The 21,748-nt window shown below is 41.4% G+C and overlaps 1 protein-coding gene across 5 annotated transcripts in view; it reads left to right on the top strand.

Annotated features, from left to right (window-relative positions):
- The window catches only part of MCCC1 (methylcrotonyl-CoA carboxylase subunit 1), a 90,156-nt gene extending 71,354 nt beyond the window's left edge, over window positions 1-18,802 (top strand). For 4 of the 5 annotated variants that reach the window (XM_032171714.2, XM_032171716.2, XM_058426440.1 and 1 more), the window contains 5 exons: window positions 7,855-7,904; window positions 11,085-11,222; window positions 13,410-13,517; window positions 15,855-15,926; window positions 17,507-18,802. In XM_032171714.2, the coding sequence (XP_032027605.1) occupies window positions 7,855-7,904; window positions 11,085-11,222; window positions 13,410-13,517; window positions 15,855-15,926; window positions 17,507-17,635 (497 nt within the window). In that variant the 3' untranslated portion in view covers window positions 17,636-18,802. Of the gene's footprint in view, window positions 1-7,854; window positions 7,905-11,084; window positions 11,223-13,409; window positions 13,518-15,583; window positions 15,963-17,506 lie in introns of those variants that run through there. The other variant, XM_032171715.2, reaches the window with a different exon arrangement.
- The last annotated feature ends 2,946 nt before the right edge of the window (window positions 18,803-21,748 follow it).

Genomic DNA, 21,748 nt, shown 5'->3' with positions numbered 1-21,748 from the left:
TTTTTTGCTTTGCAATTTTTCTGCAGCGAGAATGTATTACTTTTAAATAAGAAAAACAGTTTTCAAAACTATGTCAGAGAGGGACGATTACCCACTGCTCACACAGTGTTTCAGGGGTTTCAGGTGGAAGTGGGTCACTGCAGAGCTGTAATTTATTAAGTGCCTTATCTGATGTAAGTTTTTATCTTCACAACATAAATGAGGGGGAGTCGCTGTTATACCCACGTATGGATGATGAAAGCATGGATGATAAGGCACAGAAGTGAAGTAGTTTAGTCAAGGCTAGTGAGTGGCAGAACCAGGATTCACACCCACTGTTTGTGACATTGACTCTTAGGCTGTTTCCACCACTTTTCCAGTAGAAAATTGATTTTTGATTGTAAACTAATTTGAGTTGACTCAACTTAGGGACTGATTTTCTTTAACTGAAGTCAAAAGAGGCTGACGCTTAAGCCAGAAGGCAGTTTATAAACTTTTGGCTGGAGCAGTGTAGCAGCAGGACCAGAATTCTATGATAGCTGGTCACTGTATCCCTTCTGCTGTGAGACAGTTTGCATGGGAGGCCCAGTGGGCAGAGTCAGAGCTCAGAGTCCTGGCTAACCTTGAATGTGACATGTCATTGAAGTGTGACAGTTCTGTTATAAAAATATGCCTCCCAGGCAGAGCAGAATACTTTTGCCAGCTGATCACACAACCCTCTTCCTTGGACAGAGGAAAATCTTTTTTACTTCACCTCTATGAAGACACTCACCCAGTAACAAATTTTTTTTTTTTTTTTTTTTTTTTTTTGACACAGACTCTCACTCTGTTGCCCAGGCTGGAGTGCAGTGGCACGATCTTGGCTCACTGCAAGCTTCACCTCCCAGGTTCATGCCATTCTCATGCCTCAGCCTCCTGAGTAGCTGAGACTACAGGCACCCACCACCACGCCTGGCTAAGTTTTTGTATTTTTAGTAGAGACAGGGTTTCACCATTTTAGCCAGGATGTTCTCGATCTCCTGCCCTCATGATCCACCCACCTCAGCCTCACAAAGTGCTGGGATTACAGGCGTGAGCCACCGTGCCAGCCAGTAACAAATATTTTGTTCACACAAGTTGATTGGGTTACAGCTCTTCAGTTATTTTTCAATCCTGAGCCTAGATGGTCATTATCTTAAGTGCATTGGGCATATTGTCAAGCCTTTATAACAAAAATTTGCAAACATCTTTATATAGTAGCATTCTGCAAATGGTTAACCCATCCATTTATGCTCATTTCATCCTAAAAAATACAACCCCCCAAATCTGGAAGTATCTTACTCTAGACTCCTGTATGCTAAATACAAATATCAAAAGCGGTAAAGTTTCACTGGCTTCTTCAACCTGAATTGAACAGAAGAATTAATTACATATGTGATTGTAATTCATATAAGCCAACTGTGTTACTTGGCATGGCTCTTCACTAAAGCACCAAACACCGATTTGAAGTATGTTGCATTTTTTGGAATTAAAAAAAGTTTTCATGAAAAAATAAATACATAATTGAAAAGCCAACATGATTGCTGTTCACTACACCCATTTGGCAATATTCTATGAAAATATTCCAAGTCTGTATGTAACAGCTTTCAGAAAATGTTACATAGCTAAGTCTCCAAAAAATGCTAATAAGCAATGACCACAATTAAATAGAATGCATGAAACAGGAAGCTTAAGAGACCAGGTCGGCCACAGTGGCCCACACCTGTAATCTCAGCACTTTGGGAAGCCAAGGCGGGAGGATTGCTTGAGGGCAGGAATTCGAGATCAGCCTAGGTGACATAGTGAGATCCTGTCCCTATTTATAAAATAAAAATTTTTAAAAAGGAAAAAAAAAATAAGATACCAGAAGCACCAGGTGCGGTGGCGCACGCCTGTAATCCCAGTACTTTGGGAGGCCAAGGCAGGTGGATCACGAGGTCAGGAGATGGAGACCATCCTGGCTAACACAGTGAAACCCTGTCTCTACTAAAAATACAAAAAATTAGCCAGGCGTGGTGGCGGGCGCCTGTAGTCCCAGCTACTCAGGAGGCTGAGGCAGGAGAATGGCGTGAACCCGGGAGGCAGAGCTTGCAGTGAGCCGAGATTGCACCACTGCACTCCAGCCTGGGCCACAGAGCGGGACCCTGTCTCAAAAAAAAAAAAAAAAAAAAATGCCAGAAGCATTTATGAGTCCAAAGCAGAAGCAACTACTAGTGACCACAATGAGAATGACCAACTATTTTAAGTATTCAAGGCTTGCAAGCTATTCTTACTTTGCTACTAGAGGCCATGTTTCACCAAACCCTGCCCAAACTCAATGATAATAATAGCTAAGATTTATTGAGTATTTGGTATATGTCAGATACTGTATTAAACACTTTCCAAAGATTGTTTCATTTGCATTTTCAGAACAGGCCAGTGAGATTGGTGTTATTATTAGTGTGAACTTTATAAATTACTAATCTCTCTAAGCCAAGGTCAAGGCTGAGAGAGATTAGTAATTTTCCAGAAGTCACACCAGAAGTAATTGGTGGAGTCAGGGTTTGAACCCACACTCCAGGATACATGTGCTGAGCTAATACTGCAGGTGCCACACTTGATACCGTATTAAATGCATGAGAGGATGTTTAAGGTCCTCTTGTAGGTGCCAAGAGATATCTAGGGTAGGAGTTTTTTTGGTAATGTCTTTACTGTGATCTGTTGGCATTCACACCAGTTAAATACATGTCATATTTTATAAATTCAAAGAAAATGGCTGTGGTGTAACTGGAGGCACTTTCTGATAAGAAGAGTAAAAGCCTGTTGACATGATATAGGGTGGAGAGTTTTATTCATTCATACATTCAGTACAAAGTTTTTGATAAAATATGCCAAGTGATGTGGAGAAGAGAAGGAAATGTCTTTGTCCCTGCTTGTTTTCTGTTAAGGAATTTGCCATTTGGAAGTGTGTATGTTGAGAAGCTGGAGAGCATAATGGGCAAGAGTGTGGGCCCTGGAGTTCCTGTACTTTAGTATTTGACTTTTGTGAATGTTTTTATTTTGATAATTTTTCTGAAACAACTGATAGAGAGGAAAATCACTCTTTATAAACCAGGATAAGGAGAGAATCATAGTGGGTGTTTTGTATGTAGAAGGCTAAATGTTCAGAGGAGGGAGAAATCACGCTGCCCAGGCCAACTCTTCCCAAGGACAGTGAGCATGATGTGAATGGGCAATGGGGTTTCTGTGCTGTGGCAGGGCACCGGCAGCGTAGTGAAGGAGAAGCGTGAGCATAGAGCCACAGTGCAGGGAAAGCTGGGGGCATACATGGGGAATGTTTTTTTGTGTGTATGGTTTTTTGTTATTTTGTTTTGACACAGAGTCTCTCATTCTGTCGCCCAGGCAGGAGTGCAGTGGTTTGATCTCAGCTCACTGCAACCTCTGCCTCCCAGGTTCAAGCGATTCTCCTGCCTCAGCCTCCCAAGTAGCTGGGACTATAGGTGTGTGCCACCACGCCCAGCTAATTTTTGTGTTTTTAGTAGAGATGGGGTTTCACCATGTTGGCCAGGCTGGTCTCGAATTCCTGACCTCAGGCGATCCGCCCACCTCGGCCTCCCAAAGTACTGGGATTACAGGTGTGAGCCACCTCCCCAGACCTAGGGAATGTTAATTGTCCCACTTTCCTATTTGGGTGGAGCATCAGGCCGTCCATGGAGGAGAATGGTAGGAAATAAGACTGAGAGGGTGGGACCTGCAGTATCAGGCCAAGTATTTGGAATGGGGTCAGGACATCAGCTCTGACTATTGAGATGAGAAGCAGGAAGACCCCAGAGGACCTTCTCAGATTCAGCCAGGCCTGAGGCCATGGGGCCCGAGGCAGGGTAGAGCAGCAGGAATGGAAGGAAGAGATGCATAGGACAGGGAAGAATTTGGCAGCTTTGTAGTAACTGTCCCTATTTATAAAATAAAAATTTTTTAACAGGAAAAAAAAATAAGATGCCAGAAGCACTGATGAGTCTAAAGCAGAAGCAACTTCTAGTGACCTCAGTGAGAATGACCAACTGTTTTAAGTATTCAAGGCCTGCAAGCTATTCTTTGCTACTAGAGGCCATGTTTCACAGAACCCAGCAGTGGAAACTGTTGCATGTAGAAAGCAAAGGAGTACGAGGCAAGGATGTTGCATGTGGAAAACAAAGGAGGATGAGGCAAGGATGACAGGTGTTAAGCCTGGATGACAAGGAGCATCGGGGTGCCAGTCAGGGAGCTCACAGGTCTGGAGGAGAAGAAGGTAGAGGGATAAGATGATTTGTTGGCCCCGCCGTGTTCATCTTAAGTCGCCAGTGGAGCATCCAGCTGATAATGATAATAATCATCAGAGGTCACCTGGAGAAGGAATGTCGGGGCTGGAAACAGATTTGAGCTGGCAGCATCAAAATGATCATTGAAGTATCAGAAGCAGACAAATTGATTTTGACCTATATACTCTACCCCACAAAACTTTAGGTTTTCATCTCCTCAGATAGTCAACCAATTCCATACTCATGTAATCTAGGCATACTCTGGAGTTGTTGCAGGTTTGGTTCCAGACCACTGCAATAAAGTGAGGCAAAGTTTTTGGTTTCCTCATGCATATAAAAGTTATGTTTATATTATACTTTATTGTGTGCCAATGACATTATGTCTAAATAAAAACAATGTATATACCTTAATTAGAAATGCTTTATGGCTAAAAAAAAAAAAAAATGCTAATGATTATCTAAGCCTCCAGTGAGTTGTAATCTTGTTGCTGGCGAAGGGTCTTGTCTCAATGTTAATGGCTGTGATTGATTTATAGTGGCAGTTGCTCAAGATTGGGGTGACTGTAGCAGTTTTCATAAAATAAGACACCAAGGAGGTTTGCTGCATCCGCTGACTCTTCCTTTCATGAAAGATTTCTCTGCAGCCTGCAGTGCTGTTGAGATGCAGCAATTCAGTCACATCTTCAGACTCCACTTCTAGTCCTAGCTCCCTTACTATTTCTACCACATCTGCAGTTACTTCCTTTGCTAAAGTTTTGAACCCCTAAAAGTCATCCATGAGTCATTAACGTCTTCTAAACTGTTGTTACAAATGTTGATAATTCGACCTCCTTCTATGAATCACAAATGTTCTTAATGGCATGTAGAAGGTTTTCAATTTACTTTGTCCAGATCCATCAGAAGACTCAATGTATGGCAGCTATTGCCTTACAAAATATATTTCTTAATAAGACTTGAAAGTTGAAATTATTCCTTGATCCATGGGCTGCAGAAAGGATGTCGTGTGAGCAGACATGAAAACATTAATCTCCTTGTATATCTCCATCAGAGCCCTTGGGTGGTGACTATGTGCATTGTCATTGAGTGATAATATTTTGAAAGGAATCTTTTTATCTGAGCACTATTGAGTAGGTCTCAACAGGGGGCTTAAAATATTCAGTAAACCATGATGTAAACAGAAGTGCTGTCGTCCAGGCTTTGTTGTTCCATTTATAGGGCACAAGTAGATTTAGCATCATTCTTAAAGGCCCTAGGATTTTCAGAATGGTAAATGAGCATTTAATTCAACTTAAAGTCACTGGCTGCATTAACCCCTAGAAAGAGAGTCAGCCTGTCCTTTGAAGCTTCGAAACCAGGTATTGACTTCTCCTCTCCAGCTATGAAAGTCCTAGATGGCATCTTCCTCCAATAGAGACTGTTTTGTCTCCATTAAAAGTCTGTTGTTTTTTGTAGCCACATTTATCAATTATCTTAGCTAGATCTCCTGGATAACTTGCTGCACCTCGTCCGTCAGCACTTTCTGCTTTATCTTGAACGTCATGAACCAGCCTCTGCTAGCTTCAAATATTTTTTCTGCAGCTTCCTCACTTCTCTTGGCCTTAATTGAATTGAAGAGAGTTAGGGCCTTGCTCTGGATTCACTTTGGCTTAAGGGAATGTTGTGGCTGGTTTGATCTATCCAGACCACTAAAACTTTCTCCATATCAGCAACAAGGCTGTTTCACAGTATTTATTATTATCATTATTATTATTTTAGAGATGGGGTCTTGCTTTGTTTCCTAGGGTAGTCTCAAACTCCCAGGCTCAAGCAGTCCTGCTTTGGCCTCCCAAAGTACTGGGATCACAGGCGTGAGTCACTGCTCCCAGCCCAGCTATTTCACCTTTTTATCATTCATGTGTTTACTGGAGTAGCACTTTTAACTTCCTTCAAGAACTTTTCCTTTGCATTCACAACTTGGTGGTTTGGCACCAGAAGCCTAACTTTTGGCTTATCTCAGCTTTTGACATTCCTTCCTCACTAAACTTAATCATTTCTAGCTTTTGATTTAAGTGGGAGACATGTAACTCTTCATTTGACCACTTATAGGCCATTGTAGGGTTATTAATTAGTCTAATTTCAATATTGTATTGTCTCAGGGAATAGGGAGACCCATAGAGAGGGAGAGAGAGGGAATGGCTGGTCAGTGGAGCAGTAAGAACACACACAATATTGATTGAGGAAGTTCTCTATCTTACATGGGCGCAGATTGAGGCACCGTAAAACAATTATAGTAGTAATATCAGAGATCACAGATGACCATCACAGATACAATAATTTAAAAGTTTTAAATATTGTAAGAATTACAAAAATGTGACATAGAGACATGAAGTGAGCACATGCTGTTGGAAAAGTATGCTTGACATGGTGTTGCCACAAACTCAATATGTAAAAAACATAGTATCTGCAGAGTGTGCAATAAAGTGAGATGTGCCTGTAACATGAATAATTTATTAGGTGTATATAGTCTTACCATTTATAAAGCATTTTCACATTTATTTAATAATTGTTACATTTTTATACCCATTTAATGGCTCAGAAAATCAAGACTCCGAGATTTAGTGAGTCAAGATGACAGAGGTGATCAGGTGGCAGATTCCATTCTCAACTAAAAACTTCTGTTTACCAATTCATTGCATTTTTTTTTTCTTGAGATGGAGCCTCACTCTGTCACCCAGGCTGGAGTGCAGTGGTGTGATCTCGGCTCACTGCAGCCTCCACCTCGTGGGTTCAAGCTGTTCTCCTGCCTCAGCCTCCTGAGTAGCTAGGATTACAGGCACGTGCCACCACACTTGGCTCATTTTTGTATTTTTAGTAGAGACGGGGTTTCACCATGTTGGTCAGGCTGGTCTCAAACTCCTGACTTCGTGATCCCCGCTCCTTGGCCTCCCAAAGTGCTGGGATTACAGGCATGAGCCGCCACACCTGGCCTGCATTTTTAAAATTATAATACTGCAGCCTTTTTGTTGAGGGAAAAATATGTAAAATGTTCGACAACCTTAAAATATCTAAAACTCAAGGCTGGATGTGGTGACTCATGCCTATAATTCCAGCACTTTGGGAGGCTCAGGCAGATGGATCACTTGAGTCCAGGAGTTCAAGCCTGGGCAATATGGTGAAACCTCATCTCTACAAAAAATAAAAAAATTAGCCAGGCGTGGTGGCATGCCTGTAGTCCCAGCTACTTGGGAGGCTGAGGTGAGGGGATCACCTGACCCCAGGAGGTTAAGACTGTGGTGAGCCGTGATTGCACCACTGCAGTCCAGCCAGGGTGACAGAGTGAGACCCTATCTTAAATCAAAATAAAAATAAAACCCCTGAAATTCCATTTTAAAAAAGAAAAGTTTGAAATTCATCTTTATTGGTACTAGCTTGACAGATGCTTTTCTAACAAAATACTTTATTTCCAAGAAGTTCAAAGATGTTGATTTTCCTTTGAATAGTTGGTTGTCTTTAGGTTGAGAGTGAGATTCTTTATATCTCAGTTATTAAATAAATGAATGTTTTCTAATTTTTCTTCATTTTTTTCCCTTTTTCCATAAAGATGTAGCCATAGCTGTAACGTATAACCGTGATGGGTCTTATAGCATGCAGGTAAGCCTTACTGGTTTTGTTCTACAGTGCAGAGCTGAATCTGACTGCTTTTAGACTGAATAGGGTCTTCTTTCACTCTCTGGTTTTGCTTAAGCCTTTGACTATTATGACTGTAGTTAAGAGAATATCTTATGCTTTTATTTCAGACCCAATTTGGGGAAATTACCCCCTATACAGTTTCTGATTGTTTACTCGGGCTGTGATTCCTTTAAGAATAAAAACTTGGTAAAAAGTAAAAGCTCGAATCAGACATTCACAAGCCCCTAAAGTATGTGCATGTATTTACATCAAAAGCAGCAGTTTTCAAATTTTTTGTCTCAGGAACCCTGTACACTCTTTAAAATACCCACCAGAGCACTTTTGTTTGTGGTAATTATATCTCTTGATATTTACCATTTAGACAATTTAACTGAGAAAATTTATTATTTTTTAATTGTGAAATAGACATAATATAGAATTTACCATTTTAACCATTTGCATTCAGTGCATTCAAGTTGATATGTAACCATCACCACCATCCATCTCCAGAACTTCTTTCTTCTTCTGAAACTAAAATTCCGTACTCACTGATTAAACAGTTAACACTCCGTTCCTTCTTCCCCCATCCCCAGAGAACCACGATTCTACTCTCTGTCTCTATGAATTTGGCTACTCTAGGTACCTGATATAAGCGGAATAATGTAGTATTTGTCCTTTTGTAACTGGCTTATTTCACTTGGCACAGTGTCTTCAAGGTTCTTCCATGGTGTAGCATATGTGAGAATTTCCTGTTTTTGTTTTTTTTTAAGGCTGAAAAATACTCTGTTATATGTATATACCACATATTCTTTATCCATTCAGCCATTAATGAACATTCGGGTTGTTTCTAGCTTTTGTCTATTGTGAATAATGCTGCTATGAACAGGGGTGTACAAATATTTCTTTAAGACCCTGTTTTTTGTCCTTTGGGTATATATCCAGCAGTGGAATTGCTAGATCATATAGTGATTCTGATTCTTTGAAAAACCGCCATACTGTTTTCCATTGCAGCTGTAGCAGTTTACAGTCCCATCAACAGTGCACAATGGCCCCAATCTCTTCACATCCTTGCCACTACTTATTATTTTCTGGGGTTTTGTTTTTTTGTTTTATAATAGCAATACTAATGAGTGTGAGGTAGTAGCATCTCACTGTGACTTCGACTTGCATTTCCATGACTAATGATGTTGAGCATCTTTTCATGGACTTATCGGCCATTTGTATATCTTGTTAGAAAAATCTCTATTCGAGTCCTCTGCCAATTTCTTAATCTAGTTGTTTTGTTGTTGTTGTTGTTGAGTTGTAGGATAAATTGAAAAAATTGTAAAACCTAATCACAAGCACACATTCCATGAGCCATCAGAGTGATAACATTATCACACGTTCAGTAGCCTCTGGAAGATTCCACTGTGTACTTATGAGAGAATGAGGGTATAAAAAACAAATAATATCTTAATCTTTTTTTTCTTTTTTTTTGAGAAGGAGTTATGCTCTTGTCACCCAGGCTGGAGCGCAATGGCGTGATCTCGGCTCACCACAACCCTCGCCTCCCAGGTTCAAGCGATTCTCCTGCCTCAGCCTCCCAACTAACTGGGATTACAGGCATGCACCACCATGCCCGGGTATTTGTGTTTTCAGTAAAGACGGGGTTTCACCATGTTGGTCAGGCTGGCCTCGAACTCCCGACCCCAGGTGATCCACCCACCTTGGCCTCCCAAAGTGCTGGGATTATAGGCGTGAGCCACCACGCCTGGCCTTCTTAGTCTTACTATGACTTCGTGGTTGCCCTAAAAGGGTATTAGGGACCCCAAGGAACACATAGGTCATATTTTGAGAACCTCTAGTGTAAAGTTCATGGTAATCCTCAATTAGAAGAAGACCATTACATTGGCAAAATGGAATGCTTAAATGGTTTAAAAAAAAGTGGGAATTCCATCAAATTCCTATAGTAAGGTACAACTTCAGGGAATAGAATAAATCATTTTTAATATGAGCTAAGAGATGTCAAATCCTGCAGAACAGATTTATCAGTGATATGTATTAGACCTCCCAACACTTTGAGACACATTGATTTTCTTCCTGTGAGATTCAGAAAAAGCCATGGAAAGTCTGCCTACTTGGGTATGAGGGTTATAATTCATATTGATGCCTCTGGTTTGAGATTATTTCTCGTCCCTGTTAGCTGGTAAAGTAGATTTGTTCTAATCTGCTCATGGAACTACATTCACAATTTTAAAGTGTGTTTTCGTGAATCTTTAAACAAAACTGTTTTCAATCTAACCTTTATGTCCTAAGAATTCCACAAACATTCAAATGGCTGTTTTAGTAGGTTACAAAGCATAGTAAAATGTCATATTTAACTTAGGATAGATGAGAACCAATGTGTAAATATTGCAGTGTGACCTATTTCACCTTAGTCTGCGTAATATATTTGAAAAGAATAGCCACGTGACTTCCATACTAGCATTGTGGGAATCGAAATGAAGACTAGAGAGAGAAGATGTAAATGGATTTTTTACCTCAGGGAAATTTTGAAACAGAAAGGTTCCATGTCCTTTTATCAACTTCCTTGAAACTTTGTGAACTTTGTTCTTTGGCATATGGTCTCTGAGAGTGACAAAATTATGGCCAATCTCCAGCTAATTTATGTTCTTAAATCATAACTGAAACCCATGAATTGGGCCTATGTGTTGATAAGATAAAAGAATATCATCTAATTATGTGATTCTGGCATTTTTTTGGTGACTGACTTTGGCACAGGAAAACTAAATTTGACTTCAAATACTCAGAAATAAGTTTATATTACAAACATGTAATATATGCAAATGAATTTTAATAATTTTGCATAACTTGATTTGTATTTTTGTTTCATATTTTTAATGCTATCTTTATATGTTTACATGAACCTTTATAGCATTATGGTGCTATGGATAAGTTATATAACTTTTTTTCCCTTTTAATTATCTTCCTGTCATTTCTATGTAAAGTATCTTGGTTAGGAATAGGGGAAAAGTTCCATGACTTTTTAAAAAATATATATTATATATGTTTAAGACATATTTTATGTTTTAAAACTACCAATAGTGAAGAATTGATTCTGATCTTATTAATTCTGTAGTGTTGTTCATTTATTTTAAAAATCTTATTTTTCATTTTTTGCAGATTGAAGATAAAACTTTCCAAGTCCTTGGTGATCTTTACAGCGAGGGAGACTGCACTTACCTGAAATGTTCTGTTAATGGAGTTGCTAGTAAAGCGAAGCTGATTATCCTGGAAAACACTATTTACCTATTTTCCAAGGTAATCTCTCTTCTTTATAATATCCCTCCTGGGGCATGGGAGAAAACTGACCAGAGACATTTCACTGAAAGAGATTAGAAAGATCCAGCTTCCTTCGACCACTGCTGTGACCCTTTTCCCTCAGTTTCCCCCGCCTTTCTGTGTTTCTTTGCCAAATTCCTACCCTCTCTAGTTTCCCATTCACTTCTCTCGTTCACACAGATGCTCATTGATAGACACATACCCATTTTCTTCCTGAATTCTGAAACAAATCCTTGCATTTTCTTTGTCACAGCGTATCTCCCTGCTCAGTGGGCGGTGGTATCTCAGGGCTTTGATGTCTGAACACTTTTCCCTACCCACCGTCCCCCTGACAACTGGAATCCTGGTGATTTTGGAGGAGGTGACCACTGAGAGAGGAGTCTGTGGACTAGTTGTTCCTTGTGGGGAAGGTGGACAATAGAAGGTGGATGGCATTACTCGTGGCCTGTTGACAGTCAAAGGATAGCCGAGGCAGGCTTTGCATGGTTTTGGTTAGAAGCCTGCTGCCCAGTGAGTCCTTAACCTTCTGCCTGGGCAGAAAGAGGATAATGCATTATCAAATATGCTCTGGCCTCACAGTGCTTTGTGATGAGATTCCTTTAGTAGTCTGGTAATTAAACTACTATATATGGAGTTGAGGATGATCCCACTTTGCCAGGCATAACTTTCCATAGCCAATTATGCTACAGTAATATGATGATAGAGGCCATATAATGGCATGGTGAAGAATACAAGTTCTAAAATGTGAAGCTGCTTTGGTTCAAATCCTGACCTTGCCACTTAACAGCTGTGTGACCTTGGCCGTTAAACTCTCTGGGCTTTAGTTCTCCTATCTATAAACAGTAATAATAACAGCAGTAACAGTAATAATAATAGGTGCAGTGGCTTGTGCCTGTAGTCCCAACACTTTGGGAGGCCAAGGCAGGCAGATTGCTTGAGACCAGGAGTTTGAGACCAGTCTGGGTAACATAACCCCATCTCTACAAAAAATTTTAAACATTAGCCAGGCATGGTATGTGCCTGTAATCCTAGCTACCCAGGAGGCTAATGCAGGAGGATTAATAGGCTCAGGAGTTCAAGGTTACAGTGAGCTATGATTGTGCCACTGCACTCCCGCCTGGGTGGCAGAGTGAGACCCTGCCTCTAAAAAATAATAATAATGATAGTACCTTCCTCATAGAGTTGTTGTGATGATTAATGACATAATGTACATGTGTTAAAAACAGTTCCTAGCATACTGAGCATCTGAGAATGGGGATGCTACTGAAAATGGCTTCCAGACAGTGGCTACTTGTTGTCTACAGTGAATGCTTTATTTTTATTTTATTTTTTGAGATGGAGTCTTGCTCTGTTGTCCAGGTTGGAGTGCAGTGGTGCCATCTCGGCTCACTGCAAGCTCCACCTCCCGGGTTCACTCCACTCTCCTGCCTCAGCCTCCCGAGTAGCTGGGACTGCAGGCGCCCGCCACCATGGCCGGCTAATTTTTTATATTTTTTAGTAGAGACAGGGTTTCACCATGTTAGCCAGGATGGTTTCCATCCCCTGACCTCGTGATCCGCCCACCTCGGCCTCCCAAAGTGCTGGGATTACAGGAGTGAGCCATGGCGCCCAGCCTAAATCTTTTAATATACTGTGAGGCATGTATACCGTTACCCCTTTACAATGGGAAACCAAGGCTGAGAGGGGTTTAATAATTTGCTGAAGGTCATAAAGCTAGATTAGAACCCTGGTATTAATGGTGACTAATTTTTTTTTTTTTTTTTTTTTTTTTTTTTTGAGTCAGAGTCTCACTCTGTCACCCAGGCTGGAGTGCAGTGATGCAGTCTTAGCTTACTGCAGCCTCTACCTCCCAGGATCAAGTGATCCTCTTGCCTCAGCTCCCAAGTAGCTGGGACTATAGGCACGTACCACTACATTGGGCTGATTTTTGTATTTTTTTGTAGAGATGAGGTTTCACTATGTTGCCCAGGCTGGTCTCGAACTCCTGGGCTCAAGCCATCTGCCTACCTTGGCCTCCCAAAGTGCGGGTTTACAAGCGTAAACTGGGCCTGGCCATGATGACTAATATTTAACAAATTGCTGGGAAACAATTATTACCTCAGGTATATTAGTAAAAATATAGTGATAGGATCTTGATTCCATTTTCAGTTTGTTTTCTGTTTCTAGGAAGGAAGTATTGAGATTGACATTCCAGTCCCCAAGTACTTATCTTCTGTGAGCTTACAAGGAACTCAGGGAGGCCCCTTAGCTCCTATGACTGGAACCATTGAAAAGGTAATCACAAGACATCTGTAGAATGATGTTCAGTAAGTTTTAATACGTGGCTTTGTTAAACTTTGTCATTTATGTCCTTTTCCCTTTCTAAACCTTGCTCATTGGAAAGCATCCACTTCACAAAAATAAGAGGATCTATTAGAGATTCAAATTGTTTATTACAGTCCTCACTGAAAATACCCATTTACCTAATTTATGAAAAAGACTGCTGTTTTTGAAGGCAGGCATTTGCATCAAAGTACAAATAATCTAAATTGTCTTTTTATGATTAAAACTGAGCATTCATTAAGCATTATTCAAAAAAGCTGGTTTTGAATGTTAAATTTAATAGCAGCAAATTTTTCATGAAATAATGACATTTTCTTTAGTGTACATAGTTGCATCTGTGTTAATGTAAAAGGCTGGTATCGGTGAAGAACAATACGGTTTGGTGTTGAATGCAGTATATAATTCACAGTTGCAGTCCATACTGTCTGAGTCAGTTCAGGCTGCTAGAACGGAATACCATAGACTGGGTGGCTTTTAAACAATAGAAATTTATTTCTCACGATTCTAGAGGCTGGGAAATCCATCAGATCACCAGCAAATTAAGTGTCTGGTGAGAGTCTACTTACCGATTTCATAAAAAACAGCCATTTTTTTCTCTGTGTCCTCACGTGGTGGAAGGGACAAGGGACCTCTCTTCAGGCTTCTTTCATAAGGGCACTCATCTCATTCATGAGGCCAGATCCCTCATGACCTAATCACCTGCTAAAGGCCCCACCTCCAAATACCATCATCCTGGAGGTCAGGATTTCAACAAATGAATTCTGGAGGGATATAGACATTTAGACCCTAGCACATACTGATATAACATCAAATGGTGATAGATCAGTATCCGTAGTCTCCTTTTATGTACTTGAGTTCAGTAGAGTCTCCTCAAATACATTTAAGTCATAAAAACTCAACTGTATATGCTTGGAACAAAAAAAAAAAAAAGAAGAAAATAACTACTTAAATAGTGTGGGTGATTTCAGCCACCATTCTCCTTTGGAAATATTTACCCCAAGTGGGTGTGAGCTAGGAGACCTGGATCTGCCTTTAGCTCATTTGATTTCAGTTCCTACAGGCCTCTCATAGTGTAGGCATCTCTGCACAGCTCTGTTAGTCTCCCACTTAGTAACCATGTTAACCAAAACGAAAGTGAGACCATATAGGATCTATGAGTCCATTTATATGTATACAAAAGAAAATAGAAATCTCTTTCTGGGGTTGCTAATAAGTTTGATTCTGTTGCATGAAGATTGTCTTCACATGTACTACACAGGGCTCTGAAGACTTCAAGCACACTTACTATACTTGGCCCTAGGCAACCCCCAAACAAGAAAAACAGTCAAGACCCTCATCCCTCTTCCCTGTCTGGGGAAGATATTTAAGTATATTAGTCCTTCCCTACTGGCAGTGTGTCTTGTTTCTACATTCTTGAAACAAACGAAAGGATTTCAAAATATATGGAATATATTCATGTGATTCAAGCAAAACTAAGTGGTTTTGGGGGTGGGGACAGGGGACTAAGCAGTGCTACCCATTGACGACAGTGCCAGCAATGCCAGATTGACCTATAGGCCTCTGATTTGACCAGTACATTTGGGCTGTAGGTCTCTGATTTGACCAGTGTATTTGACCTGTAGGCCTCTGATTTGACCAGTACCTTTGACCTATAGATCTCAGATTTGACCAGTGCATTTGGGCTGTAGGTCTCTGATTTGACCAGTACATTTGGACTGTAGGTCTTTGATTTGACTAGTACATTTGACCTACAGGTCTCTGATTTGACCAGTGCATTTGGCCTGTAGGCCTCTGATTTGACCAGTACATTTGACCTGTAGGCCTCTGATTTGACCAGTACATTTGACCTATAAGTCTTTGATTTGACCAGTACATTTGATCTATAGGTCTCTGATTTGACCAGTACATTTGACCTATAGGTCTCTGATTTGACCAGTGCATTTGGGCTGTAGGCCTCTGATTTGACCAGTACATTTGACCTGTAGGTCTCTGACTTGACCAGTACATTTGGCCTGTAGGTCTCTGATTTGACCAGTGCATTTGGCAGATGGCACAACCCCATGGGCTCTACTTCTGCTCTGTAAGTTTATATACCAAATCTATGGACCACAAAGGACCTCTGTGTTGTTTTTTTTTTCTTTTAATTTATGTTTTATTGTGTATATTCGTGGTTTGAAACATGATGTTATGAGTACATATAGATAGTAAAATGGTTACTATAACGAAGCAGATTAACATATCTAGGACCTCTGTGTTTTCAAATATTAACCTGTCACACTGAATCTCAAGGTGTTTGTCAAAGCTGGAGACAAAGTGAAAGCGGGAGATTTCCTCATGGTTATGATCGCCATGAAGATGGAGGTAAGGAAATCATGAGTTCCTTTGCTAGGAGGACTTCGGGAGCAATCATACCTAATTGTTCTTTTGCCTTATTTTGTAAGTTAACACCACCTTAAATATGAAAAGCCATGATTGACGAAGCATTAATTGTAGGAAACAAAACCAAACTATCCTTCTTGTAGAAAGAGTTTTACTTTAACTTTGTGAAATTGCACCTGTCATTTCTGATTCTGAAATTAATGAAATTATCAATAGCTTGGAATCAGGCAATAATCCAACTGAATGTTAACTGTTGGTATTTTCTAAGGCCAAACCAAGGATGCCAGGCATCAGTTTCAAAGTGAAAACCTCAAATTAAATTAGCTGTTTAGGTTTTTAGATGGTTCAAATGGTAGGTCAGTGATTCTTAGCCCTGGCTGAATATTGCAGACAGTCCTCAACTTACAGTGGTTCAATTAAGGATTTTTCAGCTTGATCATGGTGCAAAACCATACACGTTGAATATGCTCCTCAACTTACATTGGATTTATCTGGACCTGACCCCATCATAAGTCAAAGAGCATGTGTACAATCACCTGGGGAGATTTTTAAAAATTCTTCCCCAGACCCATTGAATTGCAGTCTCCAGGAGTAGAGCCCAAGGATCAATACTTTTGAAGGGCCGGGCACAGTGGCTCATGCCTGTAATCCCAGCACTTTGGGAGGCCGAGGCAGGTGGATCATTTGAGGTCAGGAGTTCATGACCAGCTTGGCCAACATGGTGAGACCCCATCTCTATTAAAAATACAAAAATTAGCCGGGCATGGTGGGGCATGCCTATAGTCCCAGCTACTCGGCAGGCTGAGGCAGGAGAATTGCTTGAACCTGGGAGGCAGAGGTTGCAGTGAGCCGAGATCTTGCCACTGCACTCCAGCCTGGGTGACAGAGCAAGACCCCGTTTCAATTTAAAAAAACAAACAACAAGGCCAGGCGCAGTGGTTCACACTTGTAATCCCAGCACTTTGGGAGGCCAAGGTGGGTGGATCATGAGGTCAGGAGTTCAAGACCAGCCTGGCCAACATAGTGAAACCCCGTCTCTACTAAAAATACAAAAATTAGCCAGGTGTGGTGGCACACACCTATAGTCCCAGTTACTTGGGAGGCTGAGGTGGGAGAACCGCTTGAAGCCGGGAGGCAGAGGTTGCCGTGAGTTGAGACCATGCCATTGCACTCCAGCCTGGGTGACAGAGTGAGACTCTGTCTCAACAACAACAACAACAAACAACAAAAAACTGTTGAAAGCTTCCTAGATGCAATTCTAATGTGAAGCTCAAGTTGAGAACTGTGAGCTACACCAGAGCTTCCCAGTCATATTGTTGAGTGGTTACTGCTGTGTCCTGGTGTTAATTCCTCTCAACGTGTTACTCTTCTCCCTGTGTGCTGTGATGTTAAAAATAACAACAACAACAACAACAACAACAAAGCGTTGGAAAGCACTGAGAGACGACAAAACATCAAAGTTGGCTACAGTTTTCATTTTTGGTCTCCCTTTCTTGACTTGGTGTACACTCAGTCCTCATTAGTATTGCAGCTATCATTTGTCCTGTCTTACGTCTCTGCAGCATACCATAAAGGCTCCAAAGGATGGCACAATAAAGAAAGTGTTCTACAGAGAAGGTGCTCAGGCTGACAGACACACTCCTTTAGTCGAGTTTGAGGAGGAAGAATCAGACAAAAGGGAATCGGAATAAACTCCAGCAAGGAAATGGCCAATTAAGTAGTGTCTTCTCTCTCCACCAAAAAGAGGAAGGGCCTCCAGCTTTTCTCGGGGTCTCATAAAGAGCAGTTTTACTAAATGATTGTATGCTTGTGCTGAACACCTTTCATATTGGAGAATCATGCATTTGGGTCACAAATATAATAAATTATCTCAAAATATTTCATACTAATAAAGTTGAATTATTTTTTATTGGAAGCCAATGTTTGTTTCTGCCTCAAATTTTATACAGTCTAGTCTCTTTTAGGACGGGGGGAAGAGAAAAGGACATTTAATTAAATGAATTACTTTCCAGTTGCTGTTATAATGAAAATGGGCAGTAACATGTTTCAGAGACAGATGCCCTGGATTTCAACAGCCAAGGTTTTGTCTGGCCAAAAAGTAACTTACTCTAGGTAATTTAAAAGACATGGATATTAGTCGGGCACGGTGGCTCACGCCTGTAATCCCAGCACTTTGGGAGGCCAAGGTGGGCGGATCACTTGAGTTCAGGAGTTTGAGACCAGTCTGGCCAATATAGTGAAACCCCGTCTCCACAAAAAATAAGCTGGGTGTAGTGGTGCACACCTGTAGTCCCAGCTACTTGGGAGGCTGAGGCAGGAGAATCGCTTGAACCTGGGAGGCAGAGGTTGCAGTAAGTCGAGACCGCACCACTGCACTCTAGCCTGGGTGACAGAGTGAGACTCCATCTCAAAACAAATACATAAATATAAATAAGTAAAGACACGGATATTGTTTCTAGTGTTTGTGATTGGAAAGTTTCTATCTAGATTGCCTCTGCCTTTATTGTACTTTCTAAGCTTCTAAAAATATATGTATTATATATCTATTACATGCTAGAATATATTAATATTTAATATAAAATTTTGGTAAATTTGAAAAGCATAATTTTACAGAAAAAGTAGATAAGAGTTAAAAGCCTGAGCCTGCTGAATGCTTTTTTTAGAAATACTTTTTTCATTATGAAGAAAAACCATTCCGTTTACTTTTGTCTAGATTCTGTGTTACTCTTACTAACAGATGTGCAGCTCTTTGCATTTTTATATATTCATTGAAGTGTTAAATATTTGTTGAATTGAGTTCTTGCTGAATACATAAGACTATGCTAAATGTTGTGGAAAATACAGAGAATTATAAAAGATGGTCTCTGTACTTTAAGATGCCTATAATTGGGAAAGTAAAACATAAATCATGTTTGCTATGATTAGAATGTGTCCCCTATATTTCACGTGTTAAAAACTTAATCCCCAAGTTCATGTGTTGATTAGAGGTAGGACTTTCGGGAGGTAATTAGGATTGGATATGGTCATCAGGGTGGGGCCCCCATGATGGGACTGGTGGCTTTAAAAGAGGAAGAGACCTGAGCTGGCTCGCTCTTGCCCTCTTGCCATGTGATGCCCTCCACCATGTTATGACACAGCAAAAAGGCCCTCACCAGACACCGGCCTCTTGATCTTGAACTTCCCAGACTTCAGAACTGTAAGAAATAAATTACTTCATAAATTATCCAGTCTGTGATACTCTGTTTTAGCAATGCAACACAGTCTATGACAATGTCAAAAGTTACAGTTTTAGCAAGGGAGCCTTTTCCCCTTTCCAAACAAAACTTTCTCTGTTTAAAAGAGGGAAAAGCAGCCAGGCGCAATGGCTCATTCCTGTAATCCCAGCACTTTGGGAGGCTGAGGCAGGCGGATCACAAGGTCAAGAGATGGAGACCATCCTGGCCAACATAGTGAAACCCTTTCTCTACTAAATATACAAAGATTAGCTGGGCATGGTGGTGCGTGCCTGTAGTCCCAGCTACTACTTGGGAAGCTGAGGCAGGAGAATCACTTGAACCAGGGAGTCGGAAGTTGCAGTGAGCCGAGATCATGCCATTGCACTCCAGCCTGGTAACAGAGTGAGACTCTGTCTCCAAAAAAAAAAAAAGAGGGAAAAGCAAAGGTGCTGTGATGGAAATTTCACGTTGCTGTTTGCCCCCTTTTGGAGAACGCTGTTTGTATCCTTCAGTGGAACATGGTTGAGTTCACTGTTTCATTGTTAAGTGACTGTGTTGGGGATATGTGTATTGAAGGAATTCGAGGCTAGCTAGCCCAATTACCCACATATTGGTAGAATTCTTTAGGATCTTTGCCAGTTCTGGTGCTGTGACAGTTATTTTGCACATGAATGCATCTGTTTATGCTACAGACACTTATAGAGCATTTGCTCTATACTAGGGCCTCTGGAGCAAAGATGGTAAGAAATGATTTCTGCCCTTGCCCTATCTAATGGGAAACAGGATACAGCTGCATAGAAAAATGTAATATAGGCCGGGCGTGGTGGCTCACGTCTGTAATCCCAGCACTTTGGGAGGCCGAGGCAGGTGGATCACCTGAGGTCAGGAGTTTGAGACCAGCCTGGCCAACATGGTGAAACTCCATCCTTACTAAAATTACTAAAATTAGTCGGACGTGGTGGCACATGCCTGCAGTCCCAGCTACTCAGGAGGCTGAGGCAGGAGAATTGCTTGAACCCCAGAGGCAGAGGTTGCAGCGAGCTAAGATTGCACCACTGCACTCCAGCCTGGGCAATGGAGCGAGACTCCATCTCAAAAAATATATATATAATTGACAGTAAGTGGTATATATACCAGTCTACTAGGCGTCATGTGCGGTGAGGTGAGTGAGGTACTAAATTCTGCTTTGGGTCAGGAGGCAGAAGGAGAGGCAGTGATGTTTGAACTGGGCTTTGGAGGATAGCTGTTTGCCAGATGGAGAAAGAAGGTGGTGAGTCCAAGGCCATTGCAGGCAGAAGGACTGGCAAGGTCTAGAACAGTAAGGCATGAAGGCATGCAGTGTATTCGGGACACAGAGTGGATGGCCTGGGCCACTAGGCAGAGAAGGGCAAGCAAGGCACGCAGCTGCCTAGCAGTAAAAGGCCTTCTCTTGTCCCAGAGGACTTCATTCTGGAGGCAGTGAGGAGCTGCTGGAGATTTTCAGCCAACTTAAGTTTTTCAAGTTGTATAATGTCCACAGTCTGGAGTACAGGCTGGAAAGTGGAGAGAGGCTGGAGACGGTCCCAAACAGACACCAGATATGTGGGCCAGGCTGGCTGCAGTGGCTCAAGTCTATAATCCCAGCACTTTGGGAGGCAGAGTCTGGAGGATCACTTGACGCCAGGAGTTGGAGACCAGCCCCACGCCGCCTGCCCCATGTCTCTACAAAAAATTTTAAAATTAGCCAGGCATGGTGGCACATCCCTGTGGTCCCAGCTACTTGGGAGGCTGGAGCGGGAGGATCACTTGAGCCCAGGAGTTTGAGGTTACATTGCTCTATGATCACATGCCACTGCACTCCAGCCTGGACGACAGTGAGACCCTGTCTCAAAAAAAAAAAAAAAAAAAAAAAAGACAAGAAAAAGTACAGGTCAGGGTGGGGAAAACAGACTTTGGTGCACATCTTGACTTAAAAGTACTTCTCCCTTGGATAAGACCCATTAGAGGCATGGACCAAAACAGAGTCATTAGTTGGGAAAAAAAAAAAAAAAAAGCAGCTTGCTACCTTCTCTTTGACAGCAGCATGGCTCAGGTATTTAATAACCAAGAGAACAACATTTAAGAACCCCAATGATTGCTTTTTGATCACAGGGGAGAACACATAGCATTGTAGTTGAAATACAGCAGTTAAAATTCTTGCATTCAGACCCTAGCTTTGTCACTTACTAGCTATATTGCCTTGGGCAAGTCATTTAACCTCTCTGAGCTTTATCTGTAAAATTGAGGTGGCAGCACTACCTCACAGGCTTGTTTTGGAGATTAAAGAAGAAAATGTAGAGGTTGCCTTTAGCATTGTACCTGGAAAATCATTTATACTTGCCTGGTAGTTATTGCCAACTCTGGTTCTTGCTAGGGAGCAATTAAGAAACTGCTGTAAATTCAGCCAAGCTGGTTACTCTTGCCAGGAAAAATCCCAGGTCCCAGGATGGTGGAAAATCCTGCCTGGATATGCATCACCCTGTCCCCTCTCTCCCCTCCCTTCCCCAGCTGTAGCCTGCTCCGGTGTGACCCAGGCACCTGTCAACCACTGACAGACTGTTGCTATCGGAC

This window comes from Hylobates moloch, unplaced genomic scaffold (genome assembly GCF_009828535.3).
Source record: "Hylobates moloch isolate HMO894 unplaced genomic scaffold, HMol_V3 SCAFFOLD_13, whole genome shotgun sequence".
In the NCBI taxonomy this organism is placed as follows: Eukaryota; Metazoa; Chordata; class Mammalia; order Primates; family Hylobatidae; genus Hylobates; species Hylobates moloch.
Note: the sequence above shows the minus strand (reverse complement) of the source record. Positions and strands in the feature narration are given on the sequence as shown.